Source organism: Tamandua tetradactyla, chromosome 13, assembly GCF_023851605.1.
Source record: "Tamandua tetradactyla isolate mTamTet1 chromosome 13, mTamTet1.pri, whole genome shotgun sequence".
Taxonomy (NCBI): Eukaryota; Metazoa; Chordata; class Mammalia; order Pilosa; family Myrmecophagidae; genus Tamandua; species Tamandua tetradactyla.
In genome coordinates this window covers 66908784-66928647 of record NC_135339.1, presented here as the reverse complement: position 1 = coordinate 66928647, position 19864 = coordinate 66908784, and the positions used below count along the sequence as shown (strand labels likewise).

At 45.1% G+C, this 19864-nt stretch overlaps 1 protein-coding gene across 3 annotated transcripts in view; it reads right to left on the bottom strand.

Moving 5' to 3' along the window:
- The window catches only part of SORCS3 (sortilin related VPS10 domain containing receptor 3), a 603968-nt gene that overhangs the window by 548084 nt on the left and 36020 nt on the right, over positions 1 to 19864 (bottom strand). The window contains exon 1 of one of the 3 annotated variants that reach the window (XM_077125965.1): positions 16273 to 16457. The exons of 1 other annotated variant lie outside the window; for it this stretch is intronic. In XM_077125965.1, coding sequence (XP_076982080.1) covers positions 16273 to 16374 — 102 coding nt within the window. In that variant the 5' untranslated portion in view covers positions 16375 to 16457. Of the gene's footprint in view, positions 1 to 6245; positions 6951 to 16272; positions 16458 to 19864 lie in introns of those variants that run through there. One more of the 3 variants, XM_077125966.1, reaches the window with a different exon arrangement.

Sequence of the window (19864 nt, the reverse complement as noted above, 5' to 3'; positions counted from 1 at the left end):
TTCTAGTTTTCTGATTTACGCTCAGCACTTTTACCGATGGAGGAGGTGACCAATTATGGGTTCAAATACTGGCAGTCCTGCAAACGTCATATCCCCAAATGCTCCCTCCTTCATTCACTGGATCATTTAAGCATCCATTTAACAAATTTTTTAATACCAATACAAACAGACACTGTACTAGTTCAGCCTAGTATATGCTTCCTTCACTGAACTTAGTTAGCTTAACTAATATGCTAGATTAACCAATGCACTCCACTGCTTCTGATACCCACTCATGCTACCCCCCCCCCCAGTTCAGGCACATGTCATTCCACCCTCGTCTGCCCAAGCACTGCTTCTCCCACCCGCTGAGTTATGTGTTTACAAGACTCAACTGTGTTTGCTCTCAAAAATATTTATGGTCATCACACTTGTTACTGTAATTATATTATTTAATTAAATAGCACATAAATCAACCGAAAATGAGTGTAAAAAGAATCAATATTCCTATAAAAGCTGAATTCAATGTTTTGGAAAGACTTGATAAAGGTGAGGCACTAGAAAACTGCAATTGAATTAGGCATGAATGAAGAAGTATAAATTACTGTGTTGGGAGAAATCTAGCATCTTTTCATTGCTTTTCCAATGTCTTCTCACTCCATAAAAAAAAGCCAAGAACTGGAAATTATAGATGATGCATTATAGGTGTGGTTCAAAGAAAAAAGACAACCTGGAATTCTAATGGGCAGGCTGATATACAAGGAAAAGATCTTTATATCAAAAGACGGATAGATGAACATTTATCTCTAAGTTTTAAGTTACAATAACATGTTCAGGTTATTGTACATTATTGTTTTTTTGATTCCTCGTAATTTCAGCCAAATTTTGTTGTTTTTTTTTTCTTTCTAATTACCAACAACTGGTCCCCATTGTAAGATACAAACAACCACAATTCAGTGAGTCATGGACAATAATAGAGATGTGGGGTGACAGGAATGAAGGGGAGGTGAGTAAGGAAAAATATCAGAACTGGGCCTATGGTAAGGAGATCAGGAGAAGAGAGAAAAAACAGAAGGGGTTTCTGAGTTCAGTCTTTAAGAAGAAGCAGGAGTTAGCAAGGCAAATGAGGAACAAAGGACATTCCAAGCACACAGAACAGCATCTACAGAGGCACACGGCACATTTGTGGATCTCCAGATGAGTTGGTATGGCTGGAACATAAAACATATGGTGGTAAGGTGATTCCTTCCACAATTATTTGCACACTGCTGTTTGCCAGGCATAGCACAAGGAGCTGCACTCTTGGGGCATACATTCTTGCATTTCTAGGAAGAACATGGTCCATTATATTTTACAAGTCTTTTCAGGTTCACACTCCAGGAATAAAATTCTCAGAAGGCTGAAACCAGTTCTCCTTCTGTTTTGGTATCGGCCCATCCCTCCCCCCACCCACCACTTCCTGTCCAACTTTCAGTCCAATGCAGGGCCCAAAGTTATTGTTCGGTACATATATGAGAAATGAGAAATGAACATGGTTAGGCTATCAGATCTGATCTACAACAAATCCACAACTGGCCAAAAGGAGCCAGAGCTGAAAAGAACCATATTCTTTTTCCTAGTGGTTGGTGTTACTGCATTCTAAACTGAAATGCTTATCTAACCATCCAAGTGCCACCAAAACAAGTGATAGATTAGATCCACTGATACACCTCTACACCCTCCAAGAAATTTCCTAGTAATCACAGTAGGTGTTATTTTTTTCCAGCTGGTTGCTGACAACATTTCAAAATGAATCCTCCTACACTCTTACTTTCACCCTCAACTAGCTGACTTTAATAGTTATCTCCTTAGGTTTGGAACCCAGAAGGAGGCTGAAAATCTCGTTGATTTCTTTCAGAAGTGAACTTTGGTTGATGGAAGCGCCACCATGCCACTCTTCAACTTTCTGTTTTCATTCTCTCCATGTTTCCACTCCCAATTCTTGAATTTTATTCATACTGCCATCCACTGACTTTCTTGAGAGTTCAGCTCTGACTTAGTTTTCCAGGCAGCTATGACAAATACCACACCGTGGTTTGGCTTACACAACGGGAATTTTTTAGTCCATGGTTTTGAGGTTAGGAGACGTCCAAGATCAAGGTGTCAGCAAGGCAATGATTCCTCCCCAACGGCTGTAACATTCTGGCTGACTGCCGGTGATCCTTGGGGCTTCTTGGCTTGTATCCATGCCTCATGTCACATGGTGACATCCTCTCATTTCTCTCCTAGGTTCCACTGACTTTGGGCTTTTGGCTCCTCCCGGTGGCTTTGTCTCACTATGTCTGAATTTCTGCTCACAGAGGACTCCAGTAATTTTGGATGAAGCACACACACGCACACACACACACACTTCATTTGGGCTGCACTTTAACTAAAATAACATCTTCAGGAAATCTGATTAACAATGGGTTCACCCCCACAGGAATGCAGATTAATATTAAGAACAACTCTACTTTGGGGAACATAATTTAATTTACCACAAGTACCAAAATAAAGAAACCAAAATTTCTATTTCTAATATACCATGGTCTTTGGGACAATATTTGTTAAAAAGTGATGGAAAGCTCAATTCGAAATGCTTTCCCTTCTATTCAATGATTTGGATGCAAGCTTGCTGAGGATAGGTCTTCCTCTGTTTTGCTCACCGTTATATCCACAGTGCCTAGCAAAAGATACGGCAGGCAGTAGATGCTCAATAAAGAGAATGACAGGATGATCCTTGCAAGAACCCTGTGGGGTAAGCAATGTAGATATCTTTATAGTTGAAGAACGAATCAGAAAGGCTAAGTAGTTTGCTCAGCATCACACAGCCCCAGGCTCCAGCCAGCACCATTGCACTACACCAGGGACCTGAAATGCAGCACAGAAACAGAAGATTTTTCTGGTATTTGCTTCTGTGGAGTCCAGTTCAAGGTCCACAGGTCTTCAGATGAAAATGGAGATGGCCAAGCTCCTAGAAAAACCATTTTTAAAAATTACATCCAATAACAGAGTTCAGCAGTTAAAGAGAAGGGAGCAAGATTGATGTGGTGGGAACACTGGAAAAATACTATTTTAGCTGTGGTCAGGCAGAGGCATCTGCGCAAACTTCAGTTGAATGTACAGACCAAAGGTGTGCAAACTATAACCCAGGAGCCAAATCTGGCCTGCCACCTGCTTTTGAAATAAAAATGTTATTGGGATACAGCCACACTCAGTCATTAGCATATTGTGTGCCGCTGCAGTCACACTACAACAGCAGAGTTCTGTAGCTGGCCCGTGGCACTCATAGCAAAAACTATCTGGCCCTTTACAGAAAAAGTTTACCAACGCTTGTTGTCGACTCACACAGTAACAACATGAACAACAAGAGCAGAAAAAGCAATGAGACAAAATACTACTCATGTTCAAACCACTGCGAAGGATAATTTTTCCAACCAATATAGAAAAAAAGACAAACACAAAACCAATCACCTCAGCACTGATACCTGCTTAGAAGCCTCTTCTCAGTAATATCTACTCTTGCCTGAACTCTTGAACCAGATATTGACTCCCTTTATTACCACTGCATTTAGGATTAGCCATCAGTGGAAGAGCTACCAAAAGCAAACTTTTTTCCCCACTCTCTTTGAAATGAAAAATCAGAGAATTGTGCGTTGAAAGCATGCCACAATAAATGGAAACTCCAGCCCGCCTTGTAAAACGGTCTAGATCTCATTAAATGATTTCTTACCTACGATCCTTTGGGCTCACCAGTGGATCCATTTCATTCTCTCCATGCTTCCACTCCCAACTCTCGTCATTTTATTCACACTGCCATCCACTGTCTTGGGAGTTCAGCTCTGACTCTCCATTGAACGTGAACATTTACTCTTTTGAAAAGAAGTGGCACATTGGAATCAGAAAAGGTGAAGACCAGTTGTCAGGAAAACTGATTTGAAAGAGTGTCTTGAGGCTTTGCCACTGATGTTTCTTTGCAAATCTCCTCACCTTACCCATGGCTCACTTTCCTACATCTACAAAATGGAGAAAACCATAGCAATCTCCCCCTCCTCTGAACCAGCGATTTGGAGAGGACTCATAAAGTAACCTTTGTTCAGCACTCTTTAAGAAACCCTCACAGGTAAATACCAAGCAATGGTATTTTTTTTCCCACAAGCCCAGGTTTTCCAGGGAGGTGGAACCCAGGGTAAATATAAACATGGCATAGTACAACAAAAGCCAGGGATTTGAGGGCAAATGACCCATTATCATCTATCGTAAGAGCCTTACTCCAATTACAGCCAATGCAGGGTGGAAAAAACTCTCTGCGGATTTAATTCTAGTATCTTCTAAGGGAAGAACTTGAACACTGTCATCTTTTGAAGGTCAAGCAATTATAGTCCTCCATCAATATGAATAATTTTACCTGGAATTTTGGATGGAAATTCAAAGAGTTAAGTCGCTTGCTCTTCAAGGGCTTAGGTTGTAGTTGGCTCGAAGATCTGCCAATAGAGCCTCGTCTCAGATATCCACATTCCTTGTTGCAGGCCAGGCTAATTCCCTGCCTTTTATTCTAGGTAAGAGGCTGGCTGTGTGCTGCAGACAGCACCAAAAGCCATAGAAGAATAGAGGCCACGCACAACCTCGACAGCCACCATCAGCTGGTCTCACTTTCATCTGCTCCCCCCAGCTCCTCTGCCCTAACTCACATCCTTCTTCTGGAAACTGATCTCTCCTGTTTTATTTTAGTGAGATTGTCAGTCAGAAGAGCCCTGCCTGCTCAAGTTGACCAGGCCACACAGTAATTGGTCCAGGTGTGAACACATGAACTAAGCAGGTAACTTTTTCAAGAACCAAATGAAGAAAGGGCAAGGAGAAGGATAGGGGAAGAAAGAAGGAAAGGAGAGGAGACTGACCCTCCTTTGGTCAATGACAGCTCTAAACTTCCAGGAGTCATCTTTCACACCACATGTTTTATGCCTGCTGGAAAATGAAGCAAACAATGCAGAAAGCAGATCTAGGAGCAGAGAGAAAGACAGACGCTTAACCATATTGGGCCTGTTGATTCAGCAATAAGTGGAACTATTTTCATTCCAGACTTGTTAATTGAATTACAGTTAAATTTTAGTTTGGTTAAAGTTTTGCTTAAGCCAATTTAAGTTTAGTTCCTGTCATTTAACAGCCCAAAAAATCCTGGCCAGTACCCTGAATCTCAAGTCCTCACATTTACTGTCACAAAGTAATCAAGGGACAGAATGCGGATAACTCAGAGCAAACCACCCCACCTCTGAAACCACAGCTCAGCACCCATCAACCACAGGTTAGTCTGAAGTATAACCTTGGGCAATGCCTTGATTCTGTTGTGTGACAGGTTTGTAGTTTGTCAGTAGCCCCCTGAATGGGCATCATTTATTACATTTTTATTTAGGGTTGGGTGAGAAAATAATTTGTAAGCATCTCAGGACATATTACTTTTAGAATACTTCTAGAATCAAGTTCACACTGTATCCAGATACAATTACCTTAATAGTAGGAGTACATTATCCTTCTTTTAAAATCATATATACTTTTGAAATGAACTCCTATTATTTCCTGACAACCAAGGATATCCTGATGGCATCTTAGCATGTTGTATCCAAATTCTTAGAGCCTTTAAACTGATATTAAAGGCCTCCATATTAGAGCCCCTTTCTCCTTATCCAACCTATTATTCCATAAGAAACGTGCCTTCCAGAAACACTGATCCACTCTTACCCAGACATTTCATCACATCCCTGTGCTTCCACACATTTGCACAGGTAGTCCTCTAGATCCAGAATGGCCTTCTCATGCATCTCAAGCAATCCCAATCCCAGTTTCTTGCTCCTCTTCCAGAGCCAGCCAGTCCTATCTTGTCTATGAAGCCAGCCTGGATATCCTAGCCCAGAGTTACTGGTCCCCTCTTTGAGCTCATACCTGTTTGCTATTTGGCACATACTAGCTCATGGCAGACAATTGATTATACACAGCCCCGTGTTATTTAATGGTGTCTTCTTGTCTCCCCAACTAGGCTGCAAGCTCCCCAGGGTAAGATCTATGCTTTGTAGTTTTTCAGCCTTTCCTTGGTCCAACTCAGGATTACACCGGGTAAGCATTCAATTGCCATTTGTTCAATGAGGAGTCTAATTATTTTTCCTTACAAAAAACTCACTCTTCTTTCTTCCCAAACCCCTTTAATTTTAATTTATGAGCACTCACATTTGCACGTCCCCTCTTTGAGCGCATACCTGTTTGCTATTTGGCACATACTTGGTAGAATAACAATCCATATTTAGGATTATTTAGTCTTCCCTACACCACTGGGATCACTTCTCAAGAGCTCTGCAAACATATCTCATGGTGACAGCGATGATGACACAATGACAATGACAACCAAAGCTAAAGCCCAAACCATTCAGTCTATAAGATATTGTAGTGGTCCAGCTTTTTATTGTTTTAGACCTACACCTTTCAGCTTTTTCTGTGCAAAGGGACCCCAGGAATCAGTGACTCTGGCACTCTGTAAACTCCCTTGGAAGCTAAGGAATATAGTCGGAAGCAACATGATGGAGCTCATCTGCTTGTGGCTATCTCACATTTCCTCTCATGGAGCTCATCCTGCCCTAAAATACCCTTCTTTTCCTCACTCCCTTCATCCAAATGCCACCTATTCCCTAAGTGTCCTCTGTTGTAAGAACAAGGGGACCCATGATGCTTTCTTAACCCCCTTATTCCACAGAGACCCTCCCATCTCTAAAATCCTAGGGAAGGAAGCTCATGGCAGACAAGTGATTACACACAGCCCCATGTTATTTAATGGTGTCTTCTTGTCTCCCCAACTAGGCTGCAAGCTCCTCAGGGTAAGATCTATGCTTTGTACAGTTTTTCAGCCTTTCCTTGGTCCAACTCAGGATTACACCAGGTAAGCATTCAATTGCCATTTGTTCAATGAGGAGTCTAATTATTTTTCCTTACAAAATTTCACTCTTCTTTCTTCCCAAACCCCTTTAATTTTAATTTATGAGCACTCACATTTGCATTAAAGAGAGTGGCGAACGACAGACTGAAGCAGGGGAGCAGAACAAAATCCTAAAATTCTCACCCATGAATTTATACATTTTGAATTCATTTTCTTCTCAAAGTTATGTGTGTAGGTGTACATAGTCCACGAGACACAACTTTGATGTGTGAGATGGGTTTTTATTTGTAGAAAGAGACACCGACTATGAATTAGGAAACCTGGGTCTTTCTTTGATTCCAGTCTTGTCACTGTTTAGTGTTACCTTGATGAGCCACTGAACTCTGATCCTCGAGTTTCACATCTGTAAAATGGGGCTAAAAATGGCTATCCTGCCTCACATAAATACTGTGCAAAGAAAATTGGGGAGTCCTTTTAGGGAAAAGAAAGTGCTACATAATAGACTTCAGGGTCCATGATTTCCTGGGGAAAGTGACTCCAATTAATGGCCTGATGAAAACCGCTTCCCTAAACTTAAGAAGTTACCTTTCAAAAAAGCACGATGGGAACAGCAGGCAGCTTGGATTTCTGGGTGACAGAACTAAATCTAGATGGGACCATGAATATGCTGAATAATACCTTAAACCAGACCCTTCACATAGATGCCTTAAGGAGACTGGAGATCAAATACTAGGTCACAGTGTATTCTGGAAGCATACTCTTTTTCGCGTGGGTGGGGGGGATTGCATGGTCTGGGAATCGAACCTAGGTCTCCCACATGGAAAACGAGCATTCTACTACTGAACTACTCATGCACTTTGGATGCATTTTAATATTAACTATTCACAGGTGATCATTCCTGATGCTTATTTACATGTTGGAGGCACAGCCCCCAGGTGCTACCTATTCTCTATGGACAGACCTCTTGTCAGGTAAAGCCTGAAGCACCTGTGAAAATTTTAACTGGCTTGGGCAAGAGACCCGTGATCACTGGCAAATGCACTGAGATCAAAGTCCATACCCTAAAACCACAAAGGAAGACCACCACGGATTATCCTGACATCAATGCATAGGCAAACCACCACCACCACCCCCCCCCCACGAGGAAGGTTCTCTGTAACACAAAGAATGCAGAGCAGAGCAGTGCCCAGACACTCACGTGGAAACAAATCCTCACCAAGGAGGACTGCAGTGCAGCAAGCTCTTTCTTTGTACAAATCTGTATATGAAAGTCAATCTCTCCTGAGAATGGAGGGTCTGGCTGGTGCAAAGAAAAGCTGTGCCCCTTTAATCTCTCATCAGGCTGCACCTAGCTTTCAATTCAACTCAAGAATACAGCATCTATTGTCAACCCAGCTCTGTGAGAGTCTCGGGCCACATGTTTAAATGGTACGAGGGGAATATGAAAAAAGGATATTCACTGTTGCATTGGTTGCTATATATTGAAAACCTGGAAACAACCTGGATCAACAGTGGTCTTTACATAAATTTTAGTGCAGCCATTCAGTGGGGTATTATGCGCAAACGTTAAAAGAATGAAGTAAGTTTATATACACAGATCTGGAAAGATGTTCAATTAGATTAAGTGGGTGGAGTTAGGTCCCGGTGTCAATTTGGACAGGCAACAGTGACCGGTTCTGTTGCTGTAGACTTGAATCATCAGTATGTGAATTTCATCCAGACTTGATTACATCTGCGTCTGCTAAGGGGAGTGCTTTCCACAATGAGTGACATTCAATTTAATTAGCTGGTGGCTCAAAAGAGAGAGGTCAAAAGAGAGCTCAACACAGCCCAACACTACTCAGCTCAGAGCTCAGAGCTGACACAGACCCAGACACTGGGAGATGCAGAAAGGAATCACCCCCGGGAAAGCCATTTGAACCCAGAAGCTGGGAGGGAAGGCCAGCAGAGGTTGCCAGGTGCCTTCCCATGTGACAGAGAAAGCCAGAGGGGAGCCAGCTGCCCTTCCTCTGAAGAACTGTAAACCCGTAACTAAATAAATCCCCTTAATAAAAGCCAGTCCACTTCTGGTGTATTGCGTTCCGGCAGTATTAGCAAACTAAAACTGTGGAATAAAAGCAACTTATCCAATAGAATGTATGACGGGATCCCATTTATTAAAATATACATATACACACACACATGCATATATATACACACATACATGCATATACATAATCATAAAATCGTATATATTAAATAAAACACTCACAGAGGAAAGCTGAGAGGAACATGCATTAAATTTGTGGGAATGGTTACCTCTGAGGAACGGAATTTGTGTTGGGAGACAAGCAATGAAAAGGGACTTTCGCTTTATACGTTATGCATTTAAATAATGTGTGAATGTCTTCCTAGGCCTGTTCTACTTCTGTTATAATCATCTTCAAAAGATGGTATTTTGAAAGAGAATACTCTCCTCTCTTCCCTCAGTGGAACCCTAAGCACTTCCCACTGGTACCTACAACTAAGCTCCCCAGCACTCCAGCAAATAAGAAACATAAGGTATATCTTAGTGCACACACACACCTACGCGTGCACACACACAGGCACCTACGCGTGCACACACACAGGCACACACACTCGGAGGACTGAAAGGAGAGGTGTGAATGGCAACACACTCCCTCTTTCCCCTATTGGACTCACAAGACTTCCTTTACTTCACTAATTCCTCATTATAAAACTGAGTTTATTTCATCTCTTTCTACCCATGAAAATATCTTTGAGAAGAACCTTCAGAGCATATTTGATTTATAGTAAAATAAATTGAACAAAAACACCATGACAAAATTCCATTACACAAAGTTGATCCAAATGTTGCAAACTACTTATTACGAAGTTTGGCCTGAATCAAGAGGAGGGCTTCCTTTGTAACTCAAAAGAATTTCTATTTTCACTGGAATTCATTGAGACCTAATCATGACTGCTTACTCAAAATTTTCCCAAAGTACAGAAAAGTGGCTTAGCATATAAGTTTCTATGAAACATTAAAAGTAATAAAATAAAAGCTACATTTACAGAGGGCCTACTGTTTTCTAAGCACTATGCTAGGCACTTAAATCAAATATGTCATTTAATTATCACAGAGTCCTGTAAATGAGGCATCTTAAAGTGGGTACCCAGGATCCTGAGACAAAGACTTGCATGCAGAAGGTAAAACATCTGTCAGGGAGTGATGGCTGCAGGCCTGGACAGAAGGACATAAGCTATGATACAGTCACAACAGAGGCGGCAACACATCCATGGGGGAGCTCTGGAGTTATCCTGCTGGAGGGAAGCTGGTCAGGCCTTTATACCCTCCACATGGATTCAGGCTGTCCCTAAGAAGCATATGTGATGCAGCCTAAGACGATCTCTTAGACAACTGCATCTGCAGAGGGACTCAACTGAGTACTTTCAGTCACCAGCAGCCTGGGGAACAAAGGGTTCCCAGAGTGAGTATCTGGGTGATATACCACAGCATCCACTTTATTCACTAACAAAATATCCATGTTCTAGAAATGAGGACACAGCGATGAGAGAAATTACATAACCAATCCAAGACAAGGTAGGGAGTCAGGATTTGATGTACTTCCAAACTCTTTTCCTAAGACCATGTTGCCTCCCCAGACCAAGCTCCAATTGGGGAATCTGTCTCAGAGGAGGGTACTGTCTGGTTCTGCAGTTCATTCATCAAATGTGAACTTTTATGCTGATATGCATGTCCATTTTCCCACCAAGGAGAAGGAGAGAAAAGAACTCTTGAATTTGATGTTTAAAGGAATCTATCATGCAGAAGCTATTTGCTGCAAACACAGGATGAGGGATTTTGCTAACAACCCCACAGATAACCAAGGTTCTGTTGTTTTGTAATCACTTCAGCTGTCTAGTACCTCACACAGTAACCTGTACTCATTCCATTTATACTATGTGTCTGCCTGGAGAGGGTTGGCTTCAGCTGGATGCTTATAAAAACCCACTTTCCTATTTCATTTCCACTCTCCACATTTTCTAATAAACTACAAAAGATAAAAGCTATATAGGATAAATTGGATGGGAAAGAAATGCACATTTGGGCATATGGGGAAACAGGAGAGAGAGAAGAAGAAAGGAGGTGAATAAAATAACCTCATCCTTGCAGGGCATATCCAACTTGGGGGTGGGTATCAAATCCCTGATCATTGATTATCAGCAGGAAAGCACAAGGCAAGTTACTTGCAAAGCCTCAGTTTTTCTCAGTTGCAAAATGGAGAGTGAAATGCGCCCATCTCATAGGGTCACTATGAAGAATATATAAGATAATGAGCATTAAGTATTCAACACGAGGCACATACATACTGGGCACTTAATAATGTAAGCTCTTGGGAATTACTGTCAGGGTTATCATCATCAACAACATCCTCATAAGGCCTTCTACAGCAGGAAAAGACAGAGTGAGAGACAGCGCAAGTATAAGGGTTTTTCTGAACTTTCCGTAAAGTCTGTCGGCCTATAAATGGCTTTGTGTTCCTATCTTTAGGGATACTACTTAAGACAAGTCCTCCCTCGGTAGTCCCCGTCCTCTCTTGTACTGCACAACTTCATAGTGCGGTCCACTGAAATGACACCAGGTCACCCTAAGTGCCTGTGTGTAAACCTCGCAAGGGCACTGTCACTTTCACTCCACACACTAGAATTCAGCTAACCTGTCTTTGCCTCTTGGCTTCAAGAGTTAATGATAAAAGAAACACTGGATTGATGTTTCCTCCTCTGCTCAGGAAGGGCAAGGTCCCCGGATCTGCTGGCTCCACGGGAGACTACCTTACTGTTGTTAAAACTATTTGTCAATGTCCTAAGAATAGGAAGCCTTGAAGCTTATGTAGTTGAAAGGGGTTTCATGGTAAGAGAAGTGCCCTAGGAGTAGGCCAGTGTTTCGTGGGGTCCTCAGGTGACCTCCATCAAAATCACCTGGGTAGCATGTCAAAATGCAGATTCCCAGGACTACTGAATCAGAATCTTTGGGGTAGGGTCCTGGAAGCTGTATATTTAAGCAGGTTTCCAGATGATTCTAATGCAACTTAAGTTTGAGATCCATACCAGAACGCACAGTTCTCTCAATGGACTGCAACGATGGTCGTGCTTGAGGAGCAGGGACATGCTTTCCTTTATACCCTAGATCACTAACCTCGGTTATCGTGACTTTTTTTCTGTACTTTCCCAATCATCAAACGCCACCCCACATGCCCCTGTGATCAACAAATCCTTATTATATACTTGAAAATACGTAACCATGTTAATATCCTTGGAGTCTGGCAATCCATGGAGAAGTGTTCCATTTTGCCAACTGGATTGCAAGCTAGACAAGGAAAAGGATGATGACTCCTTCAGCAACACACATAGTCCACCCTATAAAGGCACCATGGGGGATAATGCAGAAGTAGCCACGGACCCACCTTGCAGGAGCCCATGGTGTAATTATACACCGAAAACTCAATCTTTCCATATTCAAAAGGCCTCAGAGGCTGCTATGGCAGTGCACACAGCAGCCTCTCCTGGCTTCTCCCTTCTCTTGCAACTCCAACGAGAGTTGTTCTTGATAAACTGTAATCCATAAACCAGGCTGGAAATTCAATGTCCAGCTTCCTTTATTCTGCTGCTGCAGGCACAGATCTTCCCCCATTCACCATTCCCTCTGTTCTTCTTCCCCAACACCTCCCGTGCCCTCCATTCCCGCTGCCCTTCCCCAGCTAAGGAAGGAAGATGAAGGCTCCATTCCTTCCTCAGATACATGTTGAAACGGCCCCATCCCAAAAGGGTTTCCAAGAAGCTAACAGACAGCAAGCACAAAGCCTATTACCAATTATAAGACCTCAAATCAAGTCCTAAATAATTCACAAATATTTTCATGTGTCCACACCTGTGTTAGTGAGGGTTCTCCAGAGAAACAGAACTGATGTAGACGTATATGGGGATATTATGCATTATATATTATACAATGCATACATATAAAATGTAAATATTATGAGATTTATTATAAGAATTGGCCCATGCAACTGTGGGGATGGGCAAATACAAATTTCATAGGGCAAGCAGCAAGCTGGGAGTACCAGTGAAGATTTTCAGGGGTACACAGTTCCAAACGACCTCAACACTGCAGGGCGGAAAACTGGCACTTGTCTGGGGTGGGAAGTAAAGTATAAAAGAGAAATTAAACATATATCATAGTCCATCTAGTTAGCCAAAACGGACACACGTGAAAACAGTCACAAGCCATAAAGACACAAACCGTGAGGGACAGAGCAGCTGGAGATTATGTTAGCATTTACTCCATGTCCTGAGCCAGCAAAAGGAACAGAGGGGGAAAATGTTATGAAAAAGAAGAGGAAAACCAGGAGTGAGCATTGTCCCCAAAGCCAGTGTCAAATGCTCCAGAGCAGACAAGGACTATAAAAACTAAATGCCCAAGTAGGAGGATTAATAAGAGAACACTTTCAAGATGAGGTCATTTAAAGCCAGGCCTGATTTCCCCCCTTTTATTAGTACTTATCCAGCAGAGATTTCTCTATTTCTCTGTGTGTGTGTGTGTGTGTGTGTGTGTGTGTGTGTGTGTACATATTTATTTATTTAGTGTGTGTGTGTATATATATATATATATTTAGTTTCCAAGCCTACACAGAATCACTTCTTTCATTCTCCTCCCACCACACCCTGTCATAGGAGGTCTTAGCCTGGTTGCTCATGCAGGGGGCCAGTGAGAATCTGATAGGTCCCAGGGTCCCTTTGTCACAATGTGGATGGAATTCCTCCATTTGGTTGCTATGACACCATGGCGCTAGGGCTCTCCAGCCTCGTTACTATGGATTCCTACCTTCCCCATCCTTTGCCACCAGTCAAAAGGGCAACAGCACTGCAGGGCAAGCTGCCCACGGGGTATTGCCCAACCCCATCCCCTGGGACACTGCCCTAGGGGATGCAATGGTCTGAGCTCTCTGAGTCAGCTGTAATCACGTACCTAAACCAAATCAGTCTGCAGAAGAGTTTTCCAGTTGGCTCCTCCAAAGGTTAAATACATAGAAACAGCCTTTTAAAATCTGTCTTTGAAAAATAAAGCATTTTCCCAAACACAAGTGGGTGCTCTCTTTCATAAAGGAACCAAGAGGTTTTTGCTAACAGAGGCAAGTCTTCAGTACAGTCTTGCCTGGTGCCTTTTGTGGCCAAAGTGGCCAAGGCTAGAGGTACAGCCAGGCCTCAGCAATGCCCTTTGGACTATGGGAAGATGCTTTCCGTCCATTACCCCGAAACCCAAGATCTTGCCCTCATCATCTTAATGTTCTCAGGAGAACAAACAGAAGGGGAAAAGACGAAATAAAGAAGAGGCTTATCTTTGTACAGTGAAAATAAACATAAAGCTTCCTCCTACATAAGCACCTCTGGATTAGCATTCTGGATTACCTGAGGGTCCTTAGGTAAACCTGTATGATTAAGGGTCAAGCCTTACCACAATGAGATGAGGCACAGTTCTGCCTCAACCTTTCTGTGAGCCTTGGATTCCCCATCAGAAAAGCCTGGGGCTCAGAGCAGATGATCCACAGTAGATCATCCACAGACGATCAGCCCAAACTGATACTCTTCACACCTCAGTGGGGCCCAAGGGCTTGGACTTCTGAGTCAACCAGAAGCATTGACTCCGAAGGAGCAGAGGAGCAGAAATCAGGGACTAGCACTGGATCCTCAAAGCCACACCCATTCCCCTCCCTGGAGGAGTCCCAGGATCCAGCATAGTGCTTCATCATCATATAAGTGCCTCCTCCTGGGGCCAGATACATTTATCAGAGTTTCTGCCAGCCATGAGCAAGGGATAAAGGGAACTCCAACCTCCAGTGTGCCAAAACCCAGCGCTGACCCAGGCATTGTAGCTGCTCTTCCACAAACATCTCACATGTATTCAGAAAAGCTAAACAGGAACCAAAATGGAAAATTCCAAAGCACACACTATCACTAAAACATGCACCAGGAGAGAAATTGATGATACCACCTGATTTATTTTGCTAAGGCTGCCAGAATGCAACACACCAGCTTTGGATCAGCCTTTAATAAGGGGATTTATTTAGTTAGGAATTTACAGGTCCTCAGGGGATAGGCAGCTAGCTTCACCTGGGTTTCTCTGTCCCATGGAAAGACACACGGCGATGTCTGCTAGTCTTCCCTCTTGGCTTCTGGGTTCCAATGGCTTTCCCCCGGGCAGTTTCTTTCTGCATCTCCAAACATCTGACTCTAAGCTCCTCTCTTCTGACTCCTTTTAAGCCACACTCATTACAGAAGGCACTCCCCGTAGTGATCCCAGATGTAATTAGCCATAGGTGAAATTCACATGCTGATGATTTAAATCCATGGCAACTGAACAACTGTGCACCGTCACCAGGCCAAGCTGACACCTGAATCTAACTGCTACACCACTCAGCGGAGGTATCTGCTCCAGAATTAACTAATATAGCCACAGACAAGACAGGACAGTATAGTTTACAAAAAAATGAATCCCCACATCCCTTACCATTCTGTTAATGAGATCTAAGCAATCCTGATCTGGATTCCTTTTCTCCCCACCCTCACTGTTTCTGTTTCCCATGCCTCATCCTTCAGCCCATCAGCAAATGACACTGCGTTAGGTGGTGAGGATAAACTGGTAAACCAGCCAGCAGGCTCTCTGCCTTCATTAGGTGCTATCATCCAGTAGCGATGACTGATGAAAGACAAACAAACTAAATTTCAAAAGGTAATAAGCCATTGAGACAGAAAACAGACTGTAGTGATATTAAAAAAACCACACACACAAACAATTATTTGGGATTGATTAAAATGACAATTATATGATTAAAAGACATAATTCGAGGAACTTCCAATCTGGTTGAAGAGAAAGATACGTGAATAAATAATCACAGCTCCTAAGGTAACAGGAATTCGATGGTAACATGCGAACAGACCATAGGAGAAAGCTTGCTGAAGGTCAGGTTAGTCAGGGGGTGATCATGAGGGCTTCCCGGAGGAGGAGGTACTTGACTGTGAAGGATGAGTGGATCTAGGAGAGGCAGGAGCAACAGAGAATGCAAAAAGGCCTGGAGGTGTGAGAGGCATGGAGCTTGCTGGGGCCTACAAGTAGCTGCATTTACCTGGAGCCTCGGGAGGGAGAAGAGGAATAGCGGAAGGTAAAGCAAGACACAGATAAAGGAGACAAATCATGAAGGGCCTTTCATGCCCAGGCAAGAAGAACAGGGAGCCAAGGCTTCGATCTCCCAAATAGGTAAAGCAAAAGAATGTCAGCTGGATAACAGGATGCTCCCAGCTAAACTCCAAACTGGCCACACCTCTTTGCAGCACTCCGTCACTTCCCCAGCATGTCGGCCCAGCCGGAGGGACAGGGCTCCTCTCCCGCAGGTCACAGGGAACATGCCCTCCTCACCCTCCATGCTGCCTGAGAACTCAGGGCCAGCAGCCAGGGGCTGGCCAGGATCAGAGGGTGGGAGGGTTCCTGAGAGTCAGCCCGGGGGGCAGTCGGGGGGGGGGGGGGGGGAAGGAGGCAGAAGCCTGTGGGGGAGGAACAGCAGGTAACCACGGATACGTCAGAATCCCACCCACACCAGAGACACATTCCAGCTCTCCCCAAAAGGCTGGTATGGAGGAGACTGGAGAGAACGGGTGAAAAAGAGAGAAGAGGGGAGGCAATAGGAGGAGAAGAAGAAAGGACAGAAGAGCAGAGGGGGGAAAAAATAAAAAAAGCAGGAACAGGAGAAAACTGGAGGTAAGACTGAACGGTACGCCCATTAGGGTGTGCAGGCTGTTTCTTTCAAGAAGAAAACAGAAGCGGTGCCCACGGCAGTGTTCCTGCCGCTGAGAATTGCGGTGGGGTGTGTATCCACACACAGGCTGCTACTCTCTCTGCCCACGGCCTGCTGGCAGGTGCTGGAGTCACCGCGCTCTGATTCACAACGCCCGCAGCAGCCACCAAGCCCACGGCTTCTGCGCCACTGCGGAGGAGGAGCCCCCGGCACCCCCCGCAGCCACACCCCCGCCCCCCCCACCTCCGCCACTCACACAGCCCCAGTCAGCCACGCCTCCTGCCCGGGCCTCAGCCCACCAGGCAAGCAGGCAGGTGGACAGCCGTGGCGAAGGGCTGCCCCCAACTCCTCCTAGGGCTCTCGGACCCACTTCTGTGCCTGTCCCAGACAGGACCAAGGTGGAAGAGGAGGGGCAGACCCAGCTTCCAAGAGGCCTGATGGATTAGGGTTGCCAGACAAAATACAAGAAGCCTGGTGACATTTGAAATTCAAAAAAAACCCCAACTAATTTTTTGGTATGCGTACGGCCCATTCAATATTTGTATCTGCATTTGCTAAATGTGCCAACGACTGATGGCCCAGGTGTATAAATTTCTCTTCTCTTTGCTCCAAACCTCTCTCTCCAGATTGTCTCCAGATGACAATGACGACAGCTAATATTTTTGAACTGTTTGTGCAAGGCACTGCATCAAATCCTCATAGCAACCCTATGAGATCAATACTATTCTTATGCCCATTTTGCAGATGAAGAGGCCAAGCTTAGGACTTGCCCAAGGGCATGTAGCTACGAAATGGGAGGCTGGGATGGAAACTACTAGAGTCAGATACATAGCCTCTCCTCCAGCCCAAAGCTCCGCAACACCCTCTCGAGACACACAGAGAATCCAGAGATACCAGTGACCCAAAGAGTTCTCATGCCAAATTATTGGCTTTGCGATGGAAAACCGTGCCTAGAAGAACCCTGAAGGATGTCCCTCCTGCCCTCCTCCTGCATGCTACCTGCCCACCCACACTCCAGGGCTCCTGCCTGGCTCCTGCTCCTGGTAGAACTTCAAGAGGCATTTACACCTGACTGCATATTTTAAGTTTGGGGTGAGCCCTCCCAGGCACTTGGACTTGGTTGGGACTGCTCTGCGTTGGGGAATGAAGCTGCCATTTGCCCTTAAAGGTAGCTCAGCCACCGGTGAATATATGGAATCAGGAGAGGGGCTCTCCATTCTCCCAGGGGCCACCTCCCCAAGGCAGCAAGAAGAGGGAAGGGACCCAGAGAGCACTCAAGGCAGCTCCTTATTGGCTGGACTGGTTTAATGATTTATGAAAATCTGAGTCATAGGCTGTGACCAAAGGAGCTTACAGTCCAGCAGTAGGGGAGAAAAGTCCTTTTCTGATCCAGGTGGTAGCAGGGGCCTTCCTGGGGGAGGGAAGCACCAAGGCAGGGCGGGGAGGGTGAGAAAGACAGAGCGGCTGGGTTGGCGGTTCTGAGACACCAGTGTGGGCTGCCTGGGGCTCCCCCAGGAGCCTGGATCTTTTCTGTCACATGCAGTGGAGGGTGGCAGACACAAGGAGTGTGAAAGAAGGGACAGGAAATGGAATAGGCAGGAAAGGGCAAGGCGGGAAGGAGCGAGAGAGGAAAGAGAGAGAGGACGCGCATGCGGCACTCTGAATTCACCTGGCTCTTCCAGGGATCCCTGGACCTTCCTGGCCTGTTAGATGAGAATAGAGATGGCTCCGTGGGGACTCTGACTTTTCATTCCTGCAATGTACCAGCTGTGGGTGTTCTAGAGCTCACGACGATGGGTTATTTGTCATTTTATTTATCAGGGGGTGAGTAAGAGGCTGAAGTCTCTGTGCTCTGAGTCTGCAGCAGTTGGCTGTCCCCCCTCCTCCAAATCCTGCACTCCCACCTTCATCCTCAAGCTGATCACCTCTGCTCCTGTCACCCCCACCCCATCCCTGCAGCATGCACTCTCAGAGCACTCCCATTGAGCCACCAGAAAAGCCAGACCCCCGCTCATAGCCACATTTCCAGACAGACAGTAGTGCCCTCCACCCTGACCTCCCTCCCTCACCACCGAGAGGCTGACAGGCAGAGCCCGCAACAAAAATCAGAATGGGTGCCCCTCAGGAGAGGTCCCTGTGCCTTTGCCCTCTGCCTGCCCACATCTGCTTTCCTTCAGTTTGCATTCCCTTCCCTGCCACGTGAGTCCCTGGCCCTCCCACCCAGGGCTGCCGGACCTCACTGCCAGAAAAGAGGGCCAGGCAAGAGTGGGGGATCACCAAACCCAAAGAGGGGGGGAAAGTCAGCCAAGAAATCTAAGACAGGAGAAGCAAAACACTATGCGACCTCAGCCCCGTAGATCCCACCTCACTCGGGCAGTGATATCCTCTTGAGCTCTAGATCTCTGAGATGGAGGGGAGAGGGAATCAGCTGTTACAATGAGTGGGGCACCAGTGCCATTTACTGGGTAGAGCCAGGGATTGCCAATCCTGGGTCACAGCCCCATGTTCTCACTCCAGAAGAATACTGGGTGGATGGTTCTAGAAGCCTGTGCCGGCTAAGAAAGCTCCTTTGAGGTCAGGGAGAGTTGCAGCTGTGGTGTCTTAAGGAACCCTAGAGGTATCAGTGAGCACATCCTTGAACACTGAGGGCAGCGCTCTTTCTCTCTGCTTTGCAAACTCAGTCTGTGACACCTCTGTGCTCTCAGAATGCTTTGTGCAGTCCTCTTTTAGAGCTGCTCTCATTATATTTCCACTCTCCACTTGTCCCTCTCTCCACCTATTAACAAATGTGAACATGTATTGAGTACTCTCTAAAAGCCTGGCACTGTGCATTTTACATATGATAGTAGTCCATTCAGTCCACACAGCGACCTCATGACTGGGATTTTCAATATCCCCAATCTATAGATGAGACACAGGAGGAAAAGAAGCAGGTTGAAAACAGCCATAAGGTCCCACAGGTGGCCAGTGGTGGAACTGGGCCAACCAGCAACCAGTCAGGTAGGCAGCCACCGCACCACTGGCCACCCAGCCCACAGGAGGCTGAGGACACCTCGAAGGAAAAGGCTTGCCCTATTTTCTTTCTGTGCCCTGGTACCTGCCCCTGTCCCTGGCACAAATT